Raw genomic sequence first — 27,229 nt, 5'->3', positions numbered from 1 at the left:
ACATGTTTTGATGCCTTCAGTGTGAATGTACAATTTTCAAAGTCATGAAAATACAGAAATTTCTTTAAATGAGAAGGTGTGTCCACACTTTTGGTCTGTACTGTAGTTCTGATTTAAGAATCTGCTAACAGCTTTTGAAGCACAAATGCTCCAAGAGATGCCCTGTGCCTTTTGAACATATGAACAGCAAGTCAGTTTTATGTAGAAATGTATATGTTCATTCTTTTGATTGTTTCTCAAAGCTGAATCTGCCTGAAGAAGGAAGAAAAATGAATGTGCTTGTTCAGGTTATAGGATCAATGAACTGAAGCTAATTTCCTTTTAAACTGAGCCTCTTGTGTCCAAAATACGATTTACCTGCAGGTTTAGGGTTAATCTGCAGGTAAATGGCATTAAATCTTTTTGCCTGGTCTACTGGAGCAGCATCTGCCAGGATAAAATGAAGTTATATCCTATACAGTGAGCGCACTGTAATCACTTCCCAGCATTTTGATTGACAGTGTGCTCTGTGAGCTATGACTGTAGCAGCTCTCTGCACCACCTCCATGACTGGAAACGAGCGGCTACTTTGGGGCTATAAGTTCATTTTTTTTTCCAATTAGTCCACTGGTCCAGTAAAGCAGCCAGTCATGATCTTAACACTATTTCCCTGGAGATCAGCCATATATCTGCAGGTAAATTGCGTTTTTGTACATGACCGGTTCCCTTTTAAGAAGGTTTATACTGAATAGAATAAAAGGAAAAAGAAAGTAATGTATACGAATGAAAAAGAAGCCAGGTATTCTGCCTTATGGCTATGTAACCAATGATGGTGAATTGTGACGGTCACTCCACATTTCAGGACTCTGAACTCTTTTTACAGGCTTGGGTTATTCTTTCTTTAATCTGTACTTATAGGCTTTAGTGACTCAGTGTTTGCCTCTACTTTTAGACCGACTTTCCTTTTGGGATAGCTTTAAGGTCATACCAATCTGCACTTAAAGAACCAAAATAGCTTTCCTTGGCCTGAGTTTGGCTCTCTCTCCTGGTAATATTTTTTGCCACTTAATAGGAAATACAATAAGTGTTCCCAATCTGTATAAAACAGACAAGGATCAACAAACTCCTTTAGACTGTGTGCACACGTTGTGGCAAAAACCCTACAACTTGTTAACACACTGAAACCTATAAAAAGAATATAACCACAGCTGTTAAACATAGATATAATTTTATTGAATATAAATAACATCATAAAAAGTTATAAAAACATATGCGGAGCTTCACGGAAAATTTTGAGAATTACGTCCTATATGGGGCAATATCTATAGATAGATCAATGCTACTTAACATTATGATAGTAAAAAAAAAAAGGTGCACAGCATATAATGGAATATAGCCAAGGTATTTACTTACTGTGAACAGTGTACATTCATCCCAAATATAACAAGTAAAAAGAACTGCAATTACACCAAAGAGAATAATATTGAAAAAATATCACAAACCTACTTGAACCTACCCAAAAGAGGTGCCCCTGCTCCGACGTACGTTTTACCTGAGCGTCAGTGGGGGTTCCTCTTTTGGGTAGGTTTAAGTATGCTTGTGATATTTTTTCCATAATAGTATTTTTTTTCTCTGTTGGTGTTTTTTTTATTTTTTTTTTTACTTTCTATATTTGGGATATATTATTATTCACTGTTCACACTAAATAAAATCCTTGGCTATACTCCAATACTCCATTATATGTTTTTTTTTTTTTGCTATGTTGATCACAATATCTACCATTGATCTACCTATATACAGTTGTGCTCAAAAGTTTACATGCCTCGGCATAATCTTTCCTTTCTTGGCCTTGTTTCAGAGAATATGAATGATAACCATGAGTGAAGACAAAGGTTTTTTTGTTATTGGTTGGGTGAAGCCATTTATTGTCTGACTACAGTGTTTTCTCTTTTTAAATATTAATGACAACCAAAAACATCCAAATGATCCTGATCAAAAGTTCACATACCCTGGTGATTTCGGCCTGATAACATGCACAGAATTTGACACAAATGGGTTTGAATGGCTACTAAAGGTAACATCCTCACCTGTGACCTGTTTGCTTGTAATCCGTGTGTGTGCATAAAAGTTGAGTGAGTTTCTGGGATCCAGACAGACTCTTGCATCTGTCATCCAGCCACTGACGTTTCTGGATTGTGAGTCATGGCGGAAAGCAAAAGAATTATCAATGCATCTACGCGAAAAAGGTAGTTGAACTGTATAATACAGGAAAGGGATACAAAAAAATATCCAAGGAATTGATAATGCCAGTCAGCAGCTTTCAAACTGTGATTAGCAAATGGAAAATCAGAGGTCAGGTAGACCAACAAAAATTTCGGCCACAAATTCAGGTAAACCAACAAAATTGTTCGGGATGCAAAGAAAAACCAACAAATAACATCAGCTGAAATTCAGGACTCTTTGAAAACTAGCAGTGTGGCTGTTTCAAGATGCACAATAAGGAGGCACTTGAAGAATAGAATAATGGGCTGCATGGTTGAGTCGCCAGAAAAAAGCCATTACTGTGCAAATGCCACAAAGTATCTCGCCTGCAATACGCCAAACAGCACAGAGACAAGCATCAAAACTTCTGGTACAAGGTAATTTGGAGTGATGAGACCAAAATTGAACTTTTTGGCCACAACCATAAACGTTACATTTGTAGAGAGGTCAACAAGGCCTATGCTGAAAGGAACAATAATCCTAGAGTAAAGCTTAGAGGTGGATCACTAATGTTTTGGGGATGTGTGAGCTACAAAGGCACAGGAAAATTGGTAGAAATTGAAGAAAAGATGAATGCAGCACGTTATCGGCAAATTTGCACTCATGAGCCCGGAAGCTGCGCATGGGACGTACTTGGACGTTCCAACATGGCCTTGTATTTTGGATCGTTGTCAAGTCGACCGGTCATTGGCTACAGCAGAACAAAGTGAAGGTTCTGGAGTGGCCATCTCAGTCTCCGGATCTCAATATCATTGAGTTACTCTGGGGAGATCTCAATCACGCAGTTCATGCTAGACAGCCCAGGAATTTACAGGAACTGGAGGCTTTTTGCCTAGAAGAATGGGCAGCTTTACCATCCGAGAAAATAAAGAACCTCATCCACAAAAGACTTAAAACTGTCATTGATGTTAGGGGGTGCAATACACGTTATTAAGAACTGGGTTTTGTGAACTTTTGCCCAGTCATTTGATTGTTTTTGGTTGTCATTAAGATTTAAAGAGAGAAAACACAGTAGTTTGACAATAAATGGATTCACTCAACCAATAACCATGAGTGGAGAAAGTTTTTTTGTTATCATTCATATTCTCTGAAACAAGGCCAAGAAAGGAAAAATTCTGCCAGGGTATGTAAACTTTTGAGCACAACTGCAGTCTTCCGTACAGAATAATGGGCCCCACGTAGTCCTCCGTACAGAATAATGGGCCCCACGTAGTCCTTTGTACAGTATAACAGGCTCCATCTTGCCTTCTAGACAGTATAATGGCCCCACATAGGGGTGGCGATTTTGGTGTCACGGGCCAAATATGTCACCCTGCCGGCCAGACTTGGCCTACGGTCCAGAATTTGACATGAATGCTTTAAGGATTGTAGGCAGTTGGCCATTTTTAGACTTCCCGCAGACTAGTGGTTGCATAATCGTATTTATTCTTGATTCTTAAAGGGTTTCTTCCATTATTTGTGCAAACACCATAAATATTCCAATGGGGTTCTCGCCTTTTAACATACAGCTGATGTGTTTGTTTCAGGGGACAAAGTGAGTTTTCATAGAATCTCTAAAACCAATCCTGTATAATTTATGTAGGTTCTGATTGATAATAAATGCATAATAAGAAGCTGTGTAGTTTTATATGTGAGCTTAGTTGCTAAAGTTCTAGTAAGGCAAGCAGCTGTCTAATATGCCCTTTCATCCTATGTAGGGCTGGGCGGAGAATAATGCCTCGAGGGCTCAGATTGAGAACACCGTTTTAATTGGATATTACAGTAAGTATTAGATGCAAATGTAAGTTCACATGGAAAAGCATTCTATAAGAAAAATATATATGGTCTTTGGTCATTTTTGCATCCAATTGCCGTAGCCTCCGTGATGTCTGTTATACAGCCGTCGCATACCTATATCTACAGTGATCAGAGCTAGTTCTAATTGCTACAGTTTAACCCCTTGGCTGTTGCAGGTAAGAATTCATCCTGTTTATATTTATTAGTGTTGAGCAAGTATGTTCTGTTAACCCTTTCGCCGAGTATGCTCGGGCCGAGCTCCGAGTATTTACAGCTGCTCGGTGATCAGGTTAAATCGCTCCCGTGTGCATGATTTGCAACTGTTTGACTGCTTTATTACATGTGAGGAATGTGTAAGAAATAGACATTCCTCCCATGTAATAAAGCTGTCAATTTCTTACACATTCCTCACATGTAATAAAGCTGTCAAACAGTTGCAAATCATGCACACGGGAGGGATTCAAACATATCACCGAGCAGCTGTAAATACTCGGAGCTCGGCCCGAGCATAGTCAGACAGAACATACTCGCTCAACCCTAATATTTATGTATTTACACAACCTACTAATCCGTTGACCAGAAACTTAATCACTTGTTCTTATTTAAAGTAAATTTGTGCAGCCACACGCGACACTTTTTTATATGTGGGAGCTGGAATTTATTATATATTGGATGTGGCCAATGATTCCTTTGATCCTGACATGGCAAACTGCCCTAAAAGCCGCTTAAAGTGACATTGATCACCTGAGGTTTAACACTTGATGGCTTTTGAAATACGAGTGTTTCATCCATTCTGTTAGAAAAAGTGTAGATTCCCTTTTAAATATCATTACATTTACATGTGACAGGGCCTAAAATGTCCTGCAAATCTGTGTAATGGGTCCAGGTACTGAGACCCTGACCCATCGTTCAAAATACTTGTTACATGTGCGCTGTTCCATGAGCCCGCTACACAGCTTTGTGCCCATGCTCCTCAAGGAACAGAGCGCTCTTAATTCTTGAGCCGTGCGCATGTGACTTCTGGTGGGGGGGCTCAGAGCCCAAACCCCTGCGATGTGCTCTGGCAAATATTTAAAAACCAAAATAGTGTAGATATCGCTTAAGTAAGGGCTCCAATTGAAACTGTAAGTTTCAACCTTGCAATCCAGCATTATATACAAGTGCTTCTCACTAAATTAGAATATCATCAAAAAGTTAATTTATTTAATTTCTTCAATACAAAGAGGGAAACTCATATATTATATAGAGTCATTACAGAGTGATCTATTTCAAGTGTTTATTTCTGTTAATGTTGAGGATTATGGCTTACAGCCAATGAAAACACAAAAGTCCAGTAAATTTAGAATTTTTTATAACGGCTTGAAAGATGTTTTTAAAATCCGATATGTTGGCCTACTGAAATGTATGTTCAGTAAATGCACTCAATGCTTGGTCGGGGCTCTTTTTGCATCAATGCGGTGTGGCATGGAGGTGATCAGCCTGTGGCACTGCTGAGGTGTTATGGAAGCCCAGGTTGCTTTGATAGCAGCCTTCAGCTTGTCTGCTTTGTTGGGTCTGGTGTCTCTCATCTTCCTCTTGACAATACTCTATGGGGTTATGGTCAGGTGAGTTTGCTGACCAATTAAGCACAGTGATGCTGTTGTTTTTAAACCAGGTGTTGGTACTTTTGACAGTGTGGACAGGTACAAAGTCCTGCTGGAGAATGAAATTTCCATCTCCAAAAAGCTTGTCGGCAGAGAGAGGCATGAAGTACTCTAAAATTTCCTGGTAGACTGCTGCACTAACTTTGGTCTTGATAAAACACAGTGGACCTACACCAGCAGATGACATGGCTCCCCAAACCATCACTGATTGTGGAAACATCACACTAGACCTCAAGCAGCTTGGATTGTGTGCCTCTCCACTCTTCCTCCAGACTCTGGGACCTTGATTTCCAAATGATATCCCAAATGTACTTTCATCTGAAAACAACACCTTGGACCACTGAGCAACAGTCCATGTCTTTTTCTCCATGGCTTAGGTAACACGCTTCTGACGTTGTCTATTGGTCATGAGTGACTTGAGACAAGGTATGCGACACTTGTAGCCCATGTTCTGGATACGTCTGTGTGTGGTGGCTCTTGAAGCAATGACTCCAGCTGTAGTCCACTCCCAAATTTCCCTCAAATTTTTGAATGGCCTTTTCTTAACAATCTTTGCAAGGCTGCGGTTATTCCGGTTGCTTGTACACCTTTTTCTACCACACTTTTTCCTTCCCCTCAACTTTCCTTTAATATGCCTGGATACAGCACTCTGAACAGCCAGGTTCTTTAGCGATGACTTTTTGTGGCTTACCCTCCTTGTGGAGTGTCAGTGACTGCCTTCTGGACATCTGTCAAGTCAGCAGTCTTCCCCATGATTGTGGAGCCTACTGAAACTAAGGGACCTTTTTACATGCTTAGGAATCCTTTACAGGTGTTTTTTGTTAATTATTCTAATTTACTGAGATGATGACTTTTTGTGTTTTCATTGGCTGTAAGCCATAATCATAAACATTAACCAAAATAAACACTTGAAATGGATCACTCTGTAATGACTCTATATAATGTTTCACTTTTTGTATTGAAGAACTGAAATAAATTAACTTTTTGATGATATTCTAATTTAGTGAGAAACACTTGTGTGATATATAATTAATTATACACATACCGTTGTGCTTCCTTTTAATCCAGCCTTCTGATAGTTTCTAATGGGGCACCATCTTGAATTTTAAATTTCACCCTGCACTTCTCCCATTGTTATACAGTGAGGTTACTTCCACAAGATAATGTAACCAAACCATTGCTGAGTTTTAGGATCCATATGTATTAAATGTGGATTTGCTTTGAATTTCACCCTAATTTCTGGTACCTGTGTTAGTGCTGTGTAAGCTCAAGGAGTAGAAAGAGTATCACCAAGGTTAGACTTTTTAAATTATTCATACACCCTAGTGTGATGTTTAGTTCTAAGCAGCACGGTGGCTCAGTGGTTAGCATTTTTGCTTTCAGCATTTGTCTACTGGGTTCAATCCCACCAAGGACACCATCTGCAAGGGCTTAAAGGAATTGTCTATTATTGTACAACCTCATCTTATAGCACCACTCTAGGTTTTTTTTTTTTTTGTTATTTTTTTTGTTCCCCCAGCGCTGGAGGAGTGGTGCTTTACTGCAAGGTCCCTACCCCTGGTCTTATACTCTCCCTCCAACGTCTTCTCCTTTTTTCTGCACTGGTCTGGTCCTGCAGTGACATCTTGTGGCTGCAACTTCTGACTGACCAGAAGTCAGACGATACATCACAAGCTCTCAATGCAGGTCTGTGAGAGCCAGAACGAGCCGTTCATAGACTTGTATTGAGTTGCGACCTCCGGCTCGCTTTATGAAACACTAGAGCAATCCGGCAGGTCACAAACTGCTGAAGACTGATGGGAGTGGCGGCGATAGAAGGGGAAGACTATGGCAGGTGAGTATAGGAGTAGGGGTAGGGTAATTAGATTCAAAGCATCACTGCAGTGGTAAAATGAAGAAGAGAAAAAAAAAAAAAAAACACACTGCCATAGTGCTTTAAAAGTTCTGTGGCACAGAGGTATGTATTAAGGGCCTTATGCATCAAAGCTTTCACGCCAACATTCTGGCATAAAAGCTTGTAAAAGTCACAATATTTACTTGTGCCAACATTTTGTATCGCTGAGTCTTCACACTAGTTTCTCCTAGCTCCATCGACATGGATGAGAGCAACGTCGGTCTTGAGGACTCTGTTTTTTTTAATTTTTTTATAATATTCTCTCCTGTGCTGTGGATCTATTAAAAAGCGATTGTCCAATAGTGATAATCCCTTTTAAGTTTCCCATGAGTATAAAATGATTGAATTCTGTGCTAAAAAAAAAATAAAAATAGACTATTTATACATGTGTTGGTAGTGGAGTGCCAGACACACTAATCGGATTATGCATGGTCAGAGTCATACAGGAATATGTGCAGTTTTTGTAACTAATGAGTTTTGATGTTGGAAAAACCTGATGAGATTTTATTTTTCATGTGGATTCTAAGTTTTGCTTTGTCCAATTGATACCAATGTGGCTTCTCCAATAAAACTGATACTATGACACAAGAGGTTTTTGACAATTTACATGAACATGATTTTTTTCAAATACCATTCACCCGAGTGTAAGTTGTGGCCTCTGCAGTCAATAACCGCTGCACTCGATTGTACCAAAAATACATTTGAACCTAAATGTATTATATTAGTAAATTGAGATAAAAGCGTGTATTTTTTTCAATGTTACAGAAGTTGCTAAACCTGTAATATTCAGAAAAAGCTTTCCTTTTATGGTGCATTTTTCTAAGCTTCTGATCTGGAGAACTTCTCACAATAAACCTTGTTGTATTTGCTACGAAGCATTTTCCTTTGATAGAAATGTGTTACTTATCCTATACAGCGTAGGAGCTTTATTTTAACCTTTTTTTTTCACCCAGTGTCACTGTGTATTCCAGCATTATTCGAAAATAAAGCCTACTATTATGCCCTTTGTGCACAACTATTGATTCTCTGGACAAAGAGTAATGAAATCCTGTTCCAGGATTCTGTTGTGGTGTTGTGCCTCATTATGACATTTTTGACACCCTTGGAATTTTTTCTTTATGTTTTGGTTTGACAAGAAGAGTATTTTAGATGGTCTTACGTTTAAATATATCCTTTATATATGTTTATGTATCCAGTGGCCAATTATTGCCACATCTTTCTCATTTCTGACACACTCTGACTGTAATTGGACTATGTAAATGCAATCAGGTCATTGTTTAATATTGAACTTTGTCTGTTCGAAAAATTATCATTATCTGCTATACAAAGCAAACGCCCCTTCCTGCATTTATCTACAAGGTAGAGGAGTGCTCTGTTATAGGCTGCATGCACACATCCGTGTGTCACGAGTCCGAGTATGTACCATGATGTACTGACTGGTTGCAGGGTCTCCTGACCCAAACTTGACAGCCTTATACAGCGGGTGAAATAAGTATTGAACACATCACCAATTTTCTAAGTAAATATATTTCTAAAGGTGCTATTGATATGAAATTCTCACCAGATATCGGTAACGACCCATCCAATCCACAAAGAAAATCTCATTTTTTTTTTTCCCACAAAAATGTTTTTTAGCCCCAAATTTTCCATTTTCAAAGGGGTAACAGGAGATAATGGACCCCAAAATTTGTTGTGCAATTTCTCCTGATCACGCAAATACCCCATATGTGGGGGAAAACTATTGTTTGGGCACGGTAGAGCTCAGAGATGGAGTGACATTTTGGAACCCAGACTTTGATGGAATAGTCTGCTGGTGTCATATCGCTTTTGGAGAGCCTCTGATGTGCCTAAACAGTGGAAACCCTCCACAAATCGCCCCATTTTGGAAACTAGACCCCTCAAGAAATTTATTTAGATGTGTGGTGAGCACCTTGAACCCACAGGTGCTTCACAGAATTTTACAACGTGGATCTGTAAAAATGGAAAAATAAGATATTTTTCCCACAAAAGTTGTTTTTAGCCCCAAATTTTTTTCATTTTCAGAAGGATAGTAGGAGTAGTTCAGATTTTGCTGGACTGGTTTGAGGGTGCCATGTCACATTGGCAGAGCCCATGAGGTACCAAGACAGCAGACCCCACCCACCCCTATAAGACACGCCATTTTAAGAGCTACACCTCTAAATGAATTTATCTAGGGTGGCAGTGATCATATTGACACCACAGGTGAATCACGGAATATTATACCATTGGGCAGTGAAGGAAAAAAAATATTTTTACCACCAAAACTTTTGTTTCAGCCCCATATTTTACATTTTCACACTGGGAAATGGGTAAAAATGGCACCAAAATTTGTCCTACAATTTCTGCTGAATGTAGAAATGCCCCATATGTGCCTGAGTGAGACTCAGGAAGGACCGAGTGCTGATTGCCTCCTGGAGCGCAGATTTTTCTAGAATAGTATGCAGACTCCATATACAGAGCCCCTAAATACTAGTATAGCAAGTGACCCCATTTTGGAAATTATACCACTTTGGGAATTTATCTACAGGTGGTGTGACGATTTTAACTCCTTGGGTGTTTTCCAGAAACAAGTAGCAGCCGATGTTGCTGAGTGAAAATTGCAAACTGCTGTTGTAGTGACCAGTACGTTGTGCCCAGCTTGTGCTTCTGGAGTCACACACCCGTAAATTAGACAAGCTCTCATCGCTACAGAAATGGCAAACCTGTGGATGCTAACTGTGGTTTAGGCACACTGGTGCTCAGAAGGGAGGGGGGCATTTGGATTTGTAAGTGCAGAATTTGCTCAATTTCTTTTGGGGGCCGATTAGCCATGGCGCTTTTCCAGAGCCTTTGTGCTACTAGTAACTAGCCCCTATATTTCCGATAACCGATGACGCATCGGAGTGGGGACTTGCTTTTGTTTGCAACATTTTACATAACATTTTGGGTCCGTTTTATCCTGGGCTTTTACGCTCAGCACTTATTTCGGGCTTTCCGTCTAAATCTGAGTGACGTGATTCTGATGAAATCCCGAGGAATCCATTCACTATAATGAGGCAGCAGAGTTACTCTGGACTTCGTCTGGCCTCTGTTCAGCGTTGTCCTTTTCAGAAGTGCACAAAACTGTGTCCGACAGCACTTTTATGCACACCTAATAAAATGACGGACGCCGACAGATTTTAGGCCAGACGGTGTCCACAGTGCCTTCATCTGCCTCATTATATGGAATCTTCCTCTGGGGTTTCTGTCTGAATCACGTATTTCAGAGATTTACACGGAAACCCCGGTGTAAGCGCTCAGCGCATAGCTCAGAACAAATGTGCGCCGAGCATTGCTGTGATCTTTGGGAGGCAGAATGAACAAATCACCTGCAGGTGATGAACGTCATCTGGTCACCACGGCAACGATTGGGACGTCGCGACGTCTCTGAACCAAAGGCTGAGGTGCTTTCTTCCTTCTAAAGCGTGCAGGCAAAGTGCCGGGTGTCAGAATCATCTGACACCCAGCGACGATCGTGTGCGCACAGGCTTTGTGTGTGCAAAATCGCCGAGATGTATTCATACATCTCTAGTTAATAAGTACCAGGCCACAGAGACTTTTGGATACGTCTCACGTCAGAAAGGAGTTAAGCAAGAGGCACCACTAACCAAACACCATGAAAACCAAGGAGGTTTCCAGGCAAGTCAGGGACGAAGTTGTTGAGAAGTACAGGTCATGGTTGGGTTCTTAAAAAAATAAATAAAATAAAAATAATATCCCAATCTCTGATGATTCCCCGAAGCACCATCCAATCCGTTCTTATCAAATGGAAAGAATATGGTACCACAACAAACCTGTCAAGAGAGGACTGCCCCACCCCTAAACTCTCAGCCCATGCAAGTAGGGCATTAATTAGAGAGGCACATTTTTGAACTCGTTATCTGTATAGTATACACTTGTCCACACACTCAATCACACTCCAACCTCTCCACCATGGCCAAGACCAAAGAGCTGTCTAAGGACATCAGGGACAAAATTGTAGACCTGCACAAGGCTGGGATAGGCTACAGGACAATAGGCAAGCATCTTGGTGAGAAGGCATCAGCTGTTGGCATAATTATTAGTGTCAATATGACTGTCAATCTTCCTTGGTCTGGGGCTCCATGAAGGTTCTCTCCTTGTGGGATAAGGATGATTCTGAGAAAGGTCAGGAGTTACCCCCTAACTACACGGGAGGACCTGGTCAATAACCTGAAGAGAGCTGGGACCACAGTCTCAAACATTACCGTTAGTAACACACTACGCCATCATAGATTAAAATCCTGCAGGGCACGCAAGGTCCCCCTGCTCACGCCAGCACATGTCTAAGGCCCATTTGACGTTCACCAGTTTGAGTGGTGGACACCACAAACCTACACCTGGCACTGCAGCTCTTGGTTCCGTACTATCCAGACCACTGATGATGAACTTATAGTGACCGAAACGTCTCTATATAATTTTTCTGGATTTTGCCGCTATTGATAAATACTCCTGTTGAATACACCGAAATGATTGCCAAGTGTTTTTACAATATTGATGACAGATATCCTATCCTACTTGTGCACCATCTCTTTCCAGAAGTGCCTTGTCTTTTTTCACTTTGAAGTTCACCAATGACCATCTGGAAGATTCAGAGGAGGCATGGGAGAAGGTCAGCTGAGACCAAAATAGAGATTTTTGGTATCCACTCGCCGTTTCTTACAGCATGACAATGACTTGAAACGCACAGCCAGGGCAACTAACGAGTGTCTACGTAAGAATCATTTCAAGGTCCTGAAATGGCCTTGCCAGTCTCCAGACCTGAAACCAATAGAAAATCTTTGGAAAAAGCTGAAACTCCATGTTGCCCAACGACAGCCCCGAAACCTGAATGATCTGGAGAAGCTCTGTATGGAGGAGTGGGCCGAAATCCCTGCTGCAGTGTGTGCAAACTTCATCAACAACTACAGGAAATGTCTGACCTCTGTAATTGCAAACAATGGTTTCTGTACCAAATATTAATTTCTGTTTTTCTATTGTATGAAATGCTTATTGGCAAGATGAAGAAAGCTCATAGAAACTTACACAAAGTGACTTGCAGCTGTAATTGCTGCAGAGGGAGACTCTGCAAAGTACTGACTTAAGGGGTGGTGAATAGTGATGAGCGAGTATGTTCTGTTAACCCTTTCGCCGAGTATGCTTTAAAACTGTCAAACAGTCGCAAATCATGCACACGGGAGTGATTCAAACATAACACGGAGCAGCTGTAACTACTCGGTGCTCGCCCAAGCATGCTCGCTCATCACTAGTGGTGAATAGTTATACACGTTTAAGCTTTCAGTTATTTTGTTCTATTTGTTTGCTTCACAAAAATAGAAAAACAAATGTTCACAGTTGTAGGCATGTTCTTCACATGACCTGATTGAAACCCTCAAAAAAAACAAACAAACAAAAAAAACAGTGAAATTCCAGGTTGAGGTAGTGAAAAATGCGAAGGGAGAGTGGGGTGACTACTTTCGCAAGCCACTGCATGTACTCTCGCATTAGTGGTTTGCAGAGTACACCTGAAATGAGCCAACTATTCTTTCTCCATAGTGACTTCAGCAGTGTTTTTATTTTATTTAGTATATTTGCTCATATACCAGTAATAAGTATTATTTGTGAGGTTAAGTCTGAATGTAGACTCCAACTGTTCATTGTAAATCATAGCGCATATTCTGTGACACAGAACGGACATGCAGTGTGCTGTGTGAGCAAAACTTCACTCTGTCCTTTTGAGGAAGATCAATTCACCTTGGCATGACTCACGCTAGATTTATCCATATCCTTCTCTTCTTTTTTTATATATGCTTGAGCACAGATATCTTATCTCATGAATCATGTCATTACTTTTCATCTACGCCTCACATCTTGAAACTCCAAATGTTGGAAACCTTATTTAATTTTAAATGTATGTGTTTGAGAATATAACAGAGTTCCAAGTGTTAGAAATACTAGTAATAAAGAATTTCCTCAAATGAACATGTATTATTTATTTATTGCACATTTATTATATAAAGTAGATGTTCTTCTATTTAAAGTGCACCTGTCAGCAGGATTGTGCTCAGTAAATTACATACACTGTCAGGGGGGCGACATTACACTGATTAAAATGATACCTATGTTGATGAAATCCGTCCTGTGGTTCTTGTGTAATCTTTACTTTCAGTTTAGAGATAATCTTATGTACGTGCTTCGGGGCGGCCTGTGGGGGCGCTCTATCTGGTGCTCTGCTTACATATTCATCTGTATGATCTTATGACAGCTCACTGATCGTTCACTGACCTGCCTCCTATTTTTCATAATCCCCACACTACTGAATGCATTATGTAAAATAGGAGGCAGGTCAGTGAACGATCAGTGAGCTGTCATAAGAGCATACAGATGAATGTTAGCAGAGCACCAAATAGAGCGCCGCCCCGAAGCACGAGCATATCATCTCCAAACTGAAAGTAAAGAATAACACAAAAACCCCAGCACCGATTTCATTAATCAGTGTAATATCGCCCACCTGACAGTGTATGTAGTCTACTGAGCACAATGTTGCTGACTGGTGCGCTTTAAGTAGTAATTTTGGCACATAGGCCCAAGGCATCAAAGCTTCAACGCCAAAATACTGGTGTAAAAGCTTTGAAAAGTTCCAGAATTTGGGCGCAACTCGAGTTGCATCTAAATGTTGTGAATTTGGCCGTTTTTCACGCGAGTATCTCTGAGGTGGGTACGGGACAACCGCCACTCGTCAAATTCATGACAAGCTGTGGTGTTTGCATTGCAATGTGTCAAATCTTACTCCAGCTGGGGCTAGAGTACGTTTTGTGGCGTGGTGCATACTAGTCAGCTTTTCACGAATTGGGAGCGTCTGACTCCAAACACCTGTAAACCATGTCGGTCTTAATGCATTGGGCCCATAGTCTTTTTAGTCCATACAGCACAAATTCAACATTTTGAATATGCACATGATCAGGATTCCTCGCTATTTCCAGGATGCAATGACAACCACAAGTTTTTGCACAGTTGAGGGTATGTACAATCTAGAATTGTCTCCGCTTCTCTAAATAGCACACTATGCAAATTTAGTTAGCACATGACTGAAACTATGCAAACTGCATACTGGGGTAGTCTCGTGACCGCGCCCACTAAAACAGGAAATATAGGGGTATCGTAACAGTGTGCCATAATTCGCTGTCCACAGACTTTTCTGATCAGCCCAGAATATTAGCTTAAAAATTGCGTCGGTAGCTTTATGGCATGGGTTTCTATGGATGTCTAGCTGCATGCAAGCCTTACATCACCAAGGAAAATGGCAGGTATCAGATGGTGTGGTGTAAAGCACGAATATACTGGATTGCGCTTCTCTATCTGCCATTCTGATGGATGAGTCAGAGTTTGGTGAATGCCAGGAGAATGTTTCCTGCCTGCTTGCATTGTGCCAACTATAAAGTTTGGTGGAGGAGGGATAATGCTTTAGGGTTGTTTTCCATTACTTCCATCCTGACAGCACTATGGAGGTCGTCTTTCCTATTCTTTACAGGGACAGGAAATGCGAGAGGTTAAAAGCCCCTCCCACCACCCTCTCCTCAATGTTTTTCCTGTCCCTGTTGAGGACTGGTGTGTGAGAGGAGAGCGCAGGAAAAAAGACTTACTTGGGCCCAGGAGGATCGGGGAGTTCCTTCCTCTCCTTACCCCTGTGAAGTAGCCCGGTGGCTGGCACCCCCTTCCCCAACGGGGGTAACTCAGCCATGTCCCAGTCGAGCAGGGGAGCTCCTGGGGTCTCGAACCGCTTCCCCCAAAGTGGGGGCTCTCGGCTCGCGCCGGCCGGGGACACCGCTCATGTGCAACAGAGCGGTCGGCAGAAGTTAGGCGCCCTTCCGGTGACGTCACCTGGGAGCGCTGACTATCTTCTTCCGGTCCCGGCGTGCGTTCCGGGGTGGAACGCAAGGTGGTTTGGAGACATGAGGACCAAGGTAGGATAAAAGCTGCCTGGGGTCCGTAAAGGGGGGAAAAAGATCCCAGAAAGCTGCACCTTGGCAGATACAGCTAGGTCTGAGGCCCCAAAGGAGCAGTCCCCGGTATCTTTGAGTATAACACAGCATATGAGGGGGCTGGGGGAGGGGGCGAGTATTAGTATAGAGACTAATTACCCCATATTGATATTAGGACATGGCAACACCTACCCCATCCAAGGAGAAAGGATCAAGGAAGCCTAGGAGATGTGCCATATGTAATAAGAAGCTTGGCGACTCCGGCAAGCCTCTATGTACAACCTGCACCTCAAAGATCGTTAAGGAAGAAAGATCTACCCTTCTAACCGAGATAAGATCCATGATTAGTGAGGAGGTGCAGGCTTCAGTTTCCAGCCTAATTCCCGCTCCTACAACTCAGCCAGGTCCCCGCGCCAAACGACCCAGGTGGGAGATGGAAGCAAGTTCTGAAGATTATGTTCTGGCTCCTTCCTCGGATCCAGAGGAAGAAGGGGAGGTGGTGTCAGATACTCCAGAGATAGGGAAAAGATACTTGTTTTCATCAGAATATACTTATAACCTCCTGAAGGCGGTAAGAAGTACCATGCTGGTTGAAGAAACCCAGAAGAATCAGTCGATACAGGACCAGATATTTGGCAGATTGCGGGTTCAGAGACAGCCTTTCCTGTAAACCACCATATCTGGGAGATGATCCTGGAGGAATGGGAAGAAGCAGAAAAAAGGCTGGTGGTGCCCTGAGATTTCAGGCTCCGACTCCCATTTGAACCAGAGGACATCCGAATCTGGGACGAGGTTCCAAAAATAGATGTTTCGGTGGCTAAGATAGCCGAGAAGACTTCCATTACCTTTTGAGGATTTATCAAGTCTAAAAGACCCTATGGATGGGAAGGCGTACGGACTACTTAAAAGAGCCTGGGAAGCGTCGGCGGCAACAATGAAGGCAAACATAGCTGCCACTTCAGTAGCAAGAGCCATGTATCTGTGGATCGACCAACTGGAGGATTATATCAGAAATAAGACTCCTAGAGAGGATATAATAGATTCTCTACCATTGTTAAAATTGGCCATGGGGTTTATGGCGGATGCTTCCACCGAGTCAGTCAGGTTCGCGGCCCGCAACAACTTTGTCTAATGCAGCCCGGAGGGCTATCTGGATGAAGACGTGGTCGGGGTATGTTCAATCGAAAAATTTATGTGCCATCCCATTTTCAGGTTTAAGGGTAATCGGGTCAATCCTAGATGATATTTTGGAAAAGGCTTCCGACAAGAAAAAGGGATTTCCTGAAGAAAAACCTAAAAGATTTGAGCCTTTTCAGAAATCCCGCCCGCCCCTGAGACAGGAGTATCGGGGGAAGGGAAAAACTGGTAGATGGAGCTACTCTAAAGGGGGTAGAGCCCCTCTCTTTGGTTCCAGTACAGAGTCCAAAAGGCAATGACGCCATGAACCTGGGGGGGGGGGGCGTCTCAGTTACTTCGCCAAAAGTTGGGCAAGGATAACTCGGGACCCATGGGTTATAAAAATAATTTCCCAGGGTTATTCCCTAGAATTTATTCAACCGCTACCCAAAAGGTTCAGTTTAACAGACCCCCACTCCCATTCTTTAAATGGTCCTATGCAAACAGAGGTTCAGGACCTCCTGGATTTGGGAGTCATAGTGTCGGTTCCCATACAGGAGATAGGTCGAGGGCATTATTTACAATAAAGAAGCCCTCGGGAATGTCACGCATGATAATAAATTTAAGACCCCCGAATAAGGTACAAGCGTTTCAAAATGGAGTCGATAAAGACAACTATCCCATTAATGTACACATGAATGCATCTTTGTCTAATAGACTTTAAAGAATGCGTATTACCATGTTCCCGTTCTCCCATGCTCAAAAATTCCTCTGTTTTTCAGTGAGGGTTCAGGGAAGAACTTGCCACTTTCAGTTTCAGTGCCTTCCTTTTGGCCTAGCGTCAGCGCTGAGAGTCTTCACGAAGCTGATTTTGGAAATTGTTGCCTTCCTGAGGGAAAAGGACATCACCATAGTACCCTATCTGGACAACTTTCTTCTGATGGCCAGCTCAGAAGAACAACTTCGGAGTCACCTGAACATAACCGCCATGACTCTTCAGGACCTAGGCTGGATTATCAACTTTGAAAAATCGAATTTGATGCCGGGAACCAGGAAGATATTTTTGGGGGTACTTCTGGACTCCGAAGCAAGATTATCTGTCTTGCCAGAAGAGAAGCAGAGGGCGGTAATAGACAGTACAGGGATTTCTAAAAGGACGGAAATCCATCAGGATGGCTATGAGGGTACTGGGCACCCTAACATCTTGCATGTGTCCGCTGGAGCCAGTTCCACTCAAGGGATCTCCAGAGAGCAGTTTTATCCGCCTGGGACAGAAGGCAGATAACCTTAGACAGAGAGATCTGCTTATCCCCAAGAGTAAGGAGATTTCTAATTTGGTGGTTAAAACCACAAAATCTGAAAAAGGGGATCCCGTTGATAACATCCCCTTGTGTCACCATTACTACCGACGCAAGCAGGTCAGGATGGGGAGCACACCTACAAGGAGAATTTCTTCAGGGTTCTTGGCCAACAGAAATCCAGGCATGCTAATCAAATTACAAAGAGCTGCGCTCGATCTGAGAGGCGCTAAAGCGCACCCAAGCTCGGTTAAAGAATCAGCGCGTGAAGATTTTGTCAGACAACATGACTGCAGTTTCCTTCCTATGGCACCAGGGGAGCCCAAGGCATCCAACACTCCAGGACCTAGCCACAAGGATTTTTTTCCTGGGCGGAAAGAACAATTTGGTCCATTTCGGCTATCCATCTAGCAGGAACTAAGAACATAACGGCAGACTATCTAAGCAGACAGAAGATCTTACCAACGGAATGGGAGCTAAACAGCGAGGTGTTCCAGCAGTTGTGTGTCCGTTGGGGATTTCCCCAAATAGACCTTTGTGCAACAAGGAAAAATGCAAAGGTCAGTAGGTTCTTTTCCCTAAATCCAGCAGACAGACCAGAGGGTGTGGATTCCTTGAATCACAGTTGGAGCCTGAGTCCAGCCTATGCATTTCCCACTATAGCATTAATACCACGGACTCTTCGGAAGATTCAGGAGAACCAAGCAGAAGTCCTCCTAATAGTACCCTACTGGCCGAAGAGGAGTTGCATTTTCCTGCTGAGAAGGAAGGCACAGGACGAACCCATTCTTCTGCCTTTGAGAGAGGACCTCCTCAACCAGGGCCCGGTGTTTAATCAAGATCTGAAGAGACTCCAGCTATCAGCCTGGATCCTGAAAGGGAGATCCTAAAGGCTCGCGGTCTCTCGGACCAAGTAATATCCACGATGCAGGCAAGCAGAAAACCAGTCACCTCTACAATCTAATATGAAGATCTGGAAAAGGTTCTGTACTGAGAGTGGCAATGCAGAAATAGATTCTTCCTGCCCCAATATTCCTAAAATATTAGATTTCCTTCAGGCGGAATTTAATAAGGGGTTGAGACCCAGTATGCTGAAGGTTCAGGTTTCTGCCCTAACGTTTTTTTTTTACTATCCCTTAGCATCTCATCCGTGGGTGGTCAGAATCCTAAAAGCCATCCAGAGGCTAAGACCCAGAATTAGGAAATCTAAATTTAGTCCTTAAGGGTATGTGCCCACGTTGCAGAAATGAAGCAGAAAATTTCTGCTTCATTTCTGCATGTCCTCTCCCGGAAAAACGCATGCGGAATTCCGCACGCGTTTATCGCGTGTTTTCCACATGCGGAATTGCCTTGCTTTTTTTATTTCATTGCAAAGGCAACTCCGCTTGCGGAAACGCAAAATTAATTGACATGCTGCGGATTTTTGCGCGCATCCAAAACGCTGCGGAAAAATCCGCAGCATGTGCATAGAACTTGCTTATTCCCCTTGGGGACCATGGGGGCGGATTACCTAGCGTTTCACAAGCGTTTACGCTGCGGAAATTCCGCAGCATATACGCTTGAAAAATGCTACATGGGCACATACCCTTATGCTCTATGTAAACACCCATATGAGCCAGCAGAACATATTTCTATTGCAAATCTGTCCCTCAATACGGCTTTTCTAGTGGCGATAACTTCGGTGAAGAGAATAGGGGAAATACAGGCCCTCTCTATTCAGGATCCTTATCTTCGTATCTTATATGACTGTGTAGTGCTTAGCTTTAACCCAGCTTTTAGACAAAAGGTTGTCTCCACCAAAAATCTTAATCAGCAAGTAATTTTGCCCTCATTTTGGCAAAACCCTAGGAACCCCTTTGATGTGAGACAGTCAGTAATCAATTACCTTCAGGCGACTAAGGGTTGGAGACAGGACCAAAATTTATTTCTCCAATATGGGGGCAAGAATAGGGAGAATAAAGCCTAAAAACAGACTATAGCCAGATGGATTACTTCTACTATCTCGGGGGCATATATTTCAGAAAATAGATCTTCCCCTATGGAATTGAAGGCCCATTCCACCAGAGCAGTCTCCACCTCTTGGGTGGAGAGAGCAGGGGCTTCGGTGGAGCAAATTTGTAGTGCAGCCACATGGTCTAACATAAGCACCTTTTGTAAACATTATAAGTTAGATGTTGTCTCAGGTCATCAGTTGGGATTCGGCTGGAAAGTTTTACAGGCTGTGGTCCCTCCCTAGAGTTGCCATACTTTGGTATTCTCCATAGTGCCGTCAGGATGGACGTAATGGAAACCCGGAATTAGTCTTACTGGTAATTATGTTTCCAGGAGTCCATCCGGACGGCACAGTTCCCTCCCTTCTTGGTATATTGCAATGTACATCCTAAAATATATAAAAAAAATTTTAAAAATAGACAAGATTTAGCATCCATCCAGGTGTGGTACTTGAAAAAACACTGAGGAGAGTGTTTCCTGTCCCTGTAAAGAATAGGAAGGACGACCTCCATAGTGCCGTCAGGATGGGCTCCTGGAAACCTAATTACCGGTAAGACTAATTCCGGTTTTCAGGGGTTGTATCTCGGCCCTTCAGTTGAGATGAAAGGAAATTTTAATGCTTCAGAAAACTAAAACATCCACACAGCAAGGTCTATGAAGGCATAAAGCGTTCATAAGTCATGGCAAGGTGAATTGATCGTCTTCATAGAACAAAAGAACTTGATTGGTCCACATTGTGCCTCGACCTCCACACCACCGAACACCTTTGGGATGAACTACAACAGAAATTGTGGATCTTACCCTTCAGTATCTGACTTATATGAATGCTTATATTGTCCAATGGGTTAAAATTCTCAATAAACTGGAGTTAATCGCTCCACACTTTTGTGCTTTGTAACGTATCTTCAGTGCTTATTTACACTGCATACTCCGGCTGGCAGGACCTGTGAACTTGGATCATCACAGGTCCTCACTTCTATTTTCCTGCCTGCTTATGATTCGTCATTGTCATACAGGAGGCAGAAGTACACGCCCCATTTAAAAATATCTAACATCCACTGGACTTGAGCTAAAGCTAAAACAGTTGGTTCTAAATACAGAATTGGTAATATCTACATAACGGTGAGGCAAAATGAAAGAAGAAATACAAAAAAACCCAAACCCTTTTTATTTTGCTCTGCAGCCACACTTACTTTTTAATATGAAAAATTTGTTGAAAGATTTGTCTTTAAACAATAGGTAATTTTCTAATAACCTTTTATCCTTTTAATGTCAAGTTTTGCTTTATATAGAGACCGTCGGGTGTAAAAACTTTGTGTCGCAGATTGAAAATTTACATGGAGGTTTTAACTGACTTAGAGGCCAAATTCAGACATCCATGTATCACAGTACAGACTGCTATGCACTAACTGACCGGAGGTCTCCTGATTTTATAAATAAATAAATTTAATTTTATATTATACACACCGGGTGAAAAAAGTATTGAACACTACACCAAGTAAATATATGTATTTTATTATATATGCATATACCTGTTCAGGTCAGGAGACCTGCAGCCAGTCAGTGCCTTGCGGTTACTCTTGTCCTTAAAAGAAGGCAGAGGTGCGGGCTGTGGGGACAATATTGTAATCACCCAGTACAAATTAAGGTGTGCAGTATTTTATTTATTTTTTTTAGATTGCTTTTATCTCAATGAAATACTGGCAGGACTGGTTTCAGATGAGTTCCTATTGGTTTTTATTGATCCAGAGGGAGAAACTAAATAAAAACAATTCATCAATTGAGGCTAAAATAATTTCTTTAAGACTTCAGTAAATGGCAGATCTTGCCTGGAGTGAAAGGCAATCTTGAAGGCAATTCTGTTTACTCTCATATAAGGTTTATTTTCTGAATGTTTCTTTCCAATCTCTAAGATCAAATGTCAAATCTTTACAACTGTTAATGTGAAAAGCCATTTCCTTCAATGATGCTTCGTTTCTAATCTCAGCAGGTTCCTCTGTATTGTGGATCCTCGAAGTCTCTAACTGTGTAGAGACAATTAGCAACGCTTCTTTTGATATCTTTATTTTGCATTCACAGCTTTGTTTTGGGTGTTAAGCTCTTGTACATCTGAGAAGACCACAAAAAGTCTATAATTTACTGTTTTTTTTGTCCCCCCCCACCCGCTTTTGGATCTGAATGTACCTGTATACAGTACAGCAATACTGCTGTTTACCTGTAAATTACATGCAGCTGAGTGCAAATTACATTTTTTTTTCTCAATGTCTTAAACTATTTCTGGTGTGTTTTTACTTGAAAATATCTAATTTCAAAACATTCTTCCATGGGAACTGCTTTTCTTCTTTTTCTTTTCTTAGCAGCTTTCTTTCGCACATTATTTACTTTTTTTTTTTTTTTTTTTTTTACTTTTTACAATGCTTAAAAAGAATCTACTCCGAATGTCTGTTATGTACAGGGTGGGCCATTTATATGGGAATGGTTGGTGATATCAACTTCCTGTTTGTGGCACATTAGTATATGGGAGGGGGAAAACTTTTCCAGATGGGTGGTGACCATGGTGGCCATTTTGAAGTCTGCCATTTTGAATCCTACTTTATTTTTTTCAATGGCAAGAGGGTCATGTGACACCTCAAACGTATTGAGAATTTCATAAGAAAAACAATGGTGTGCTTGGTTTTAACGTAACTTTATTCTTTCATGAGTTTTTTTACAAGTTTATGACCATTTATGATTTGTGTTTAAAGTACTGCCCATTGTGTTGGATTGTCAATGCAACCCTCTTCTCCCACTCTTGACACACTGATAGCAACACCGCAGAAGAAATGCTAGCACAGGCTTCCAATATCCATTGTTTCAGATCCAACACAATGGGCATCACTTTGAACACATTCTATAAGTGGTCATAAACTTGTAAAAAAAACTCATGAAAGAATAAAGTTACGTTAAAACCAAGCATACCATTGTTTTTCTTATGAAATTCTCAGTAAGTGTGATGTGTCACATGACCCTCTTCCCATTGAAAAAAATAAAGTTGGATCCAAAATGGCCGACTTCAAAATGGCCACCATGGTCACCACCCATCTGGAAAAGTTTTCTCCCTCCCATATACTAATGTGCCACAAACAGGAAGTTGATATCACCAACCATTCCCATTTAATTTAGGTGTATCCATATAAATGGCCCATCCTGTATATACAGTCTGTGCATTGCAAAAAGGAGGTGGACAGGCACATCCAATAATAAAAAAAAATTTCAATCTTTATTCCAAATACAATCCATACAAGGATGATGTGGTCAGGAACTGATCTGACGCGTTTTTGATTCCTACTGCTCCCTTGGTCTTAGAGGAAGTGCTATGACTAAGGACACAGTTGGCGCCAGAAATACGTTAGAGCGGTTCCTGTACCACATCATCCTGGTATGGATTTTTAAAGATATGTATTTGGAATAAAGCTTGAAGATGTTTTATTATTGAATGTCCATGTCCACCTCTTTTTTGCAGCAGCATTGGAATGGCACTCCGGAAAATAAAGACAGCTGTTTTACTAAAATACGAGTACGATGGAAATTTTTCTCTTCCATCTTTATGGAGTTCAGTCTTTATGCATTATTCCACCAAATAACATCTGTGTCTGTGTGATTATTAAACTCTTTACTTTACTTAAATTAGATTTTGTGATGGAAGAGTCTGATTGAGACCTTGTCATCACCAAACAAAAGAGCTTAGGTGTCAGCTAATCCCATTCACCCAATGTCATTAGCATTTCCATTCATATAATTTCTGGGGCAGCTGTCAGCTGCTATTTTTAGCCTAGGAAGGTGCCATTAACATGGTCCCTGGCCATTATTAACTGCTCACATCTGTTTCGTTAGCCGCTACGTCCCCACAAACAGCACTCAGCAGCACTTTGGACTCAGTGTATTTTTGCTGCATCCAAAATGCAGTGTTCTAATCCCGCACTTTTGTTATCAGTACATGTGAATTCACCGCATATAATGACACTTCAATCAGTCATAATCTGCAGCGGAGACTAGCGTTTCCGCTACAGAAATTGACATGTTGCGGGTGAGTTTGGGTACGTGGCCACAGTCAAAAGCCACTGCAGGTTTGACGCTGCGTGCTTATGCAGCGTCCAGATGTTACAGCATAGTGGATGGGATTTCTAGAAATCCCATGTCCACTATGCGTGCATCAGAGTCTGTGGATCACCCGTGGACTCTGACATGCGGCATGTATTTCAGGACCACAGCATGTCAAATTCACTTGCAGAGTCACTAGTCTCCGCTACATAAATTTGACCACTAGAATGTATTTAATGAGGTAAATATGCATGGTTCAGTGAACACATGTGGATTTACCTGCGTTCATTAGAATGCAAAGTTTTGGACGCAGCAACAAATATGCTTCCAAAGCGCTGCTACATCTGGATCGTTGGCACAGAGCCTAAAATTTATAAAAAAAAAAAAAATAATAATAAATAAATAAATTAAAATAAAATATGAAAAAATAATGGTTTGGGCTCCCGCGTCATTTTTATAACCAGCAGAGGGAAAGCTGACCGCTGGGAGCTGATATTAGTAGCCGGGGAAGGGGCAATTAGCCAACAATGTTCCCTGGCTATTAATATCAGCCCACAGCTGTTAGTTTAGCCTTTACTGGCTAGATTACAGGGAGACCCCAGAAAAAAATTAGACTTTTGTTCCCCTTATAAAATCTAACCAGAAAAGGCTAAACAGTTAGCTACGGGCTGATATTAATAGCCAGGGAAGGGGCCGTGAATACTAGCCCCCTCCATGGCTATTAATATCACCCCTCAGTAGTCCCTTAATAGATATTATACCTGTGGATTTGCTGCAGTTCAATTCAAGTCAATGGGCGTGAATTCGTAGCGCAAAGAATGGACATGCTGCGTTTTTTTCCGCAATGGTAATCCTGAGCTGAAATTTCCGCATCATGTGCACAGCACATCAGGAATAGCATTGCAATAGCTTGCAGACCGATTGGCAAGCATTTTCGCCGCGTTTCCGCATTGGAAAATCTGCAAAAACGCTTTGTACACATGCCTTTAAGGGGTTGTCTGGCTTTCGGGTACAAGTCTGCAGTCACTCTTTGGCTGCAAAGTTGTGAATCCTCATGTCGAGCCCGCCGTGAGGATTCTCCGGGGCTGGCGGCGGGCGCGTGACCTTAAGTATGTGATTTGCATACATGTGGCCACATTCTGACTAGATGGGAGCGGCCTCACTCAATGCAAGTGTATTGAGCGAGGCCAGAACCAGTCTAGTCAGAATGTGTCTGGAATCATGCAAATCACATGATGATCACCCGCTCCCGGTGCTGGTTAATACTCACAGCGCAATGCGCTATGTGAGGACTCGCTGGTCTGCAGTCACAGAGCCAAATTCCAGAGGACCCACATGTCATGCTTTTTTTTTTTTTTTTTATACAATTCTTGTGAAAATTTCAACAGGATACAATGTATGACCATGGGAACCTGTGATTAAATATATACCGGTACTTTCCATACTATGATAGAAATCTTTAAAGGGGTTATCCCATTTTCCCATCTTCAGGAGCGCCGTTTCCCTGCTTACCGACTTCCTTCTTTCCAGCGGATGGTGCGCACTTCAAGATCAACAGTTTGTGCTGATGTCATGGACAAGTCAACAGTCCGAACCATGCTCTCTCAGATCCTGCTAGCAGAGATTGCTTTGCCTTTGCGGTAGAAGCACATAGGCTCCTGAGGCAATCCTTGCCTAAAAATATTGGTGATCAATACACCACAGAGTTAAAAATCCCTCCATTTACAACTATGTGTAATGTGCGGATATGACTAATCTGTCATCACCCCTTTCCTTCCCCTTTTACCTACAACACTTTGTTATGATAAAAGTTATTAGTGTTTAATTCTTTCATTACTGAAGAAAAATTTAAGAGTCTACGATGTCGTGATGATATACACTGATTGTCAATATGATGTAAAATATGACGACCTGACGCAACAAAAAAGTTATGGTAAAAAAAATAAATAAAAAAAATAAAATAAAAATCCCTCTGTTCTTGAGAATAGATTTTTTTTAAGGGGTAAATTGCAAAGTTTCATGTTCTTTACAAGCACTCTACAATTTTACCCATGTTCTTGATTGTAGGGGTGATCATGTTTGGAGATTGCTGAGCACTCACCACACGCGGCTAATGCCACCTAAATTACATAGCCGACATCTGCGACTAACAGCAGTGGCTGGAGCGGAGATTCACCCCTGGCTGATAAATAAAATGGCGTATTCAATCTCTGACGGCTTTGTTAAAATGGAACGTGTACTGATGCTCGTGCGTTCCTGCTGCCATCACCTCCCCCGTCTATGATGCGATTACGGGGCATTGATGGGTTACCATGATAGCCAGGGTTTTGCTACCATTATGGTACTTCTATGAAGTTCAGTCACACTCTGAGTTAGCAGTATTTTAGTATGTAGAATAAGCTAAAAAAAAAAAAGATGACCAAAAGGTTTAAATATTAAAAAATAAAAAATATATATAAAAAAATTCAATCACCCCTATTTTATCTCTTTAAAAATTAATTTGTTTTTGTTTTAAAAATTCAACATATTTGGTATCGCAGTGTCCGTGAAAGTCTGGTTTATCAAATTCTAATAATAATTAACCCATGCAGTAAAAACTATAGCAAAAAAAAAAATCCAAATGAGAGAATTGTGTTTTTTTTGGTCACTATTCCCTAAAACAATGCAGAAAAAGGATCAAAGGGTCATATGTATCCAAAATTGGTATGATTTAAAGGTAATATCTTGCCATTCAAAAAACGAGCCCGGAATTCTAAATAGACAGGAATATAAAAAAAAAAGTTACAGGTTTTGGAAAATGGCAAAACTAGCACAAATTTGTAGGTCAAGTTCTGAATTTTTACTATTTTGAATAAAAAAGAGTGAATGCTGTTAAAACAAAATCCAAAAGACATGGCAGAATTTCTTTTGTTTTATTTTTTCACTTCATTTAGAATTTTTAGGTTTCCCATTTTTCAGTATATTGAATATTTAAAATAAATGGTGTCATTCAAAAGTACAACTTGTGCTGCGCAAAAACAACGTTCAAACTGTTATATCAACCTAAAAATAACTTAAGACACTTTGAAAAAGAGAAGGAAAATGCCGAGGTGCAAAAAACAAAAAATCTTCTATTCTTTAAGTGGTTAAAAGTGGTTTCTTAGACTTTTTTGTATTTTATTTATTTTTTTG

General features: G+C 41.3%; 1 protein-coding gene across 1 annotated transcript in view; it reads left to right on the top strand.

Moving 5' to 3' along the window:
• LMBRD1 (LMBR1 domain containing 1) overlaps window positions 1–27,229 on the top strand; it is a 227,987-nt gene that overhangs the window by 15,781 nt on the left and 184,977 nt on the right. Inside the window, exon 3 of the mRNA XM_073675501.1 lies at window positions 3,939–4,002. Within this exon, the coding sequence (XP_073531602.1) occupies window positions 3,939–4,002 (64 nt within the window). The remainder of the gene's footprint in view (window positions 1–3,938; window positions 4,003–27,229) is intronic.

This window comes from Phyllobates terribilis, unplaced genomic scaffold (assembly GCF_046119375.1).
Source record: "Phyllobates terribilis strain yellow unplaced genomic scaffold, ASM4611937v1 Scaffold_3__8_contigs__length_932513732, whole genome shotgun sequence".
NCBI lineage: Eukaryota > Metazoa > Chordata > Amphibia > Anura > Dendrobatidae > Phyllobates > Phyllobates terribilis.
The sequence above is the reverse complement of the archived record's forward strand: the minus strand, read 5'-3'. Positions and strand labels throughout refer to the sequence as shown.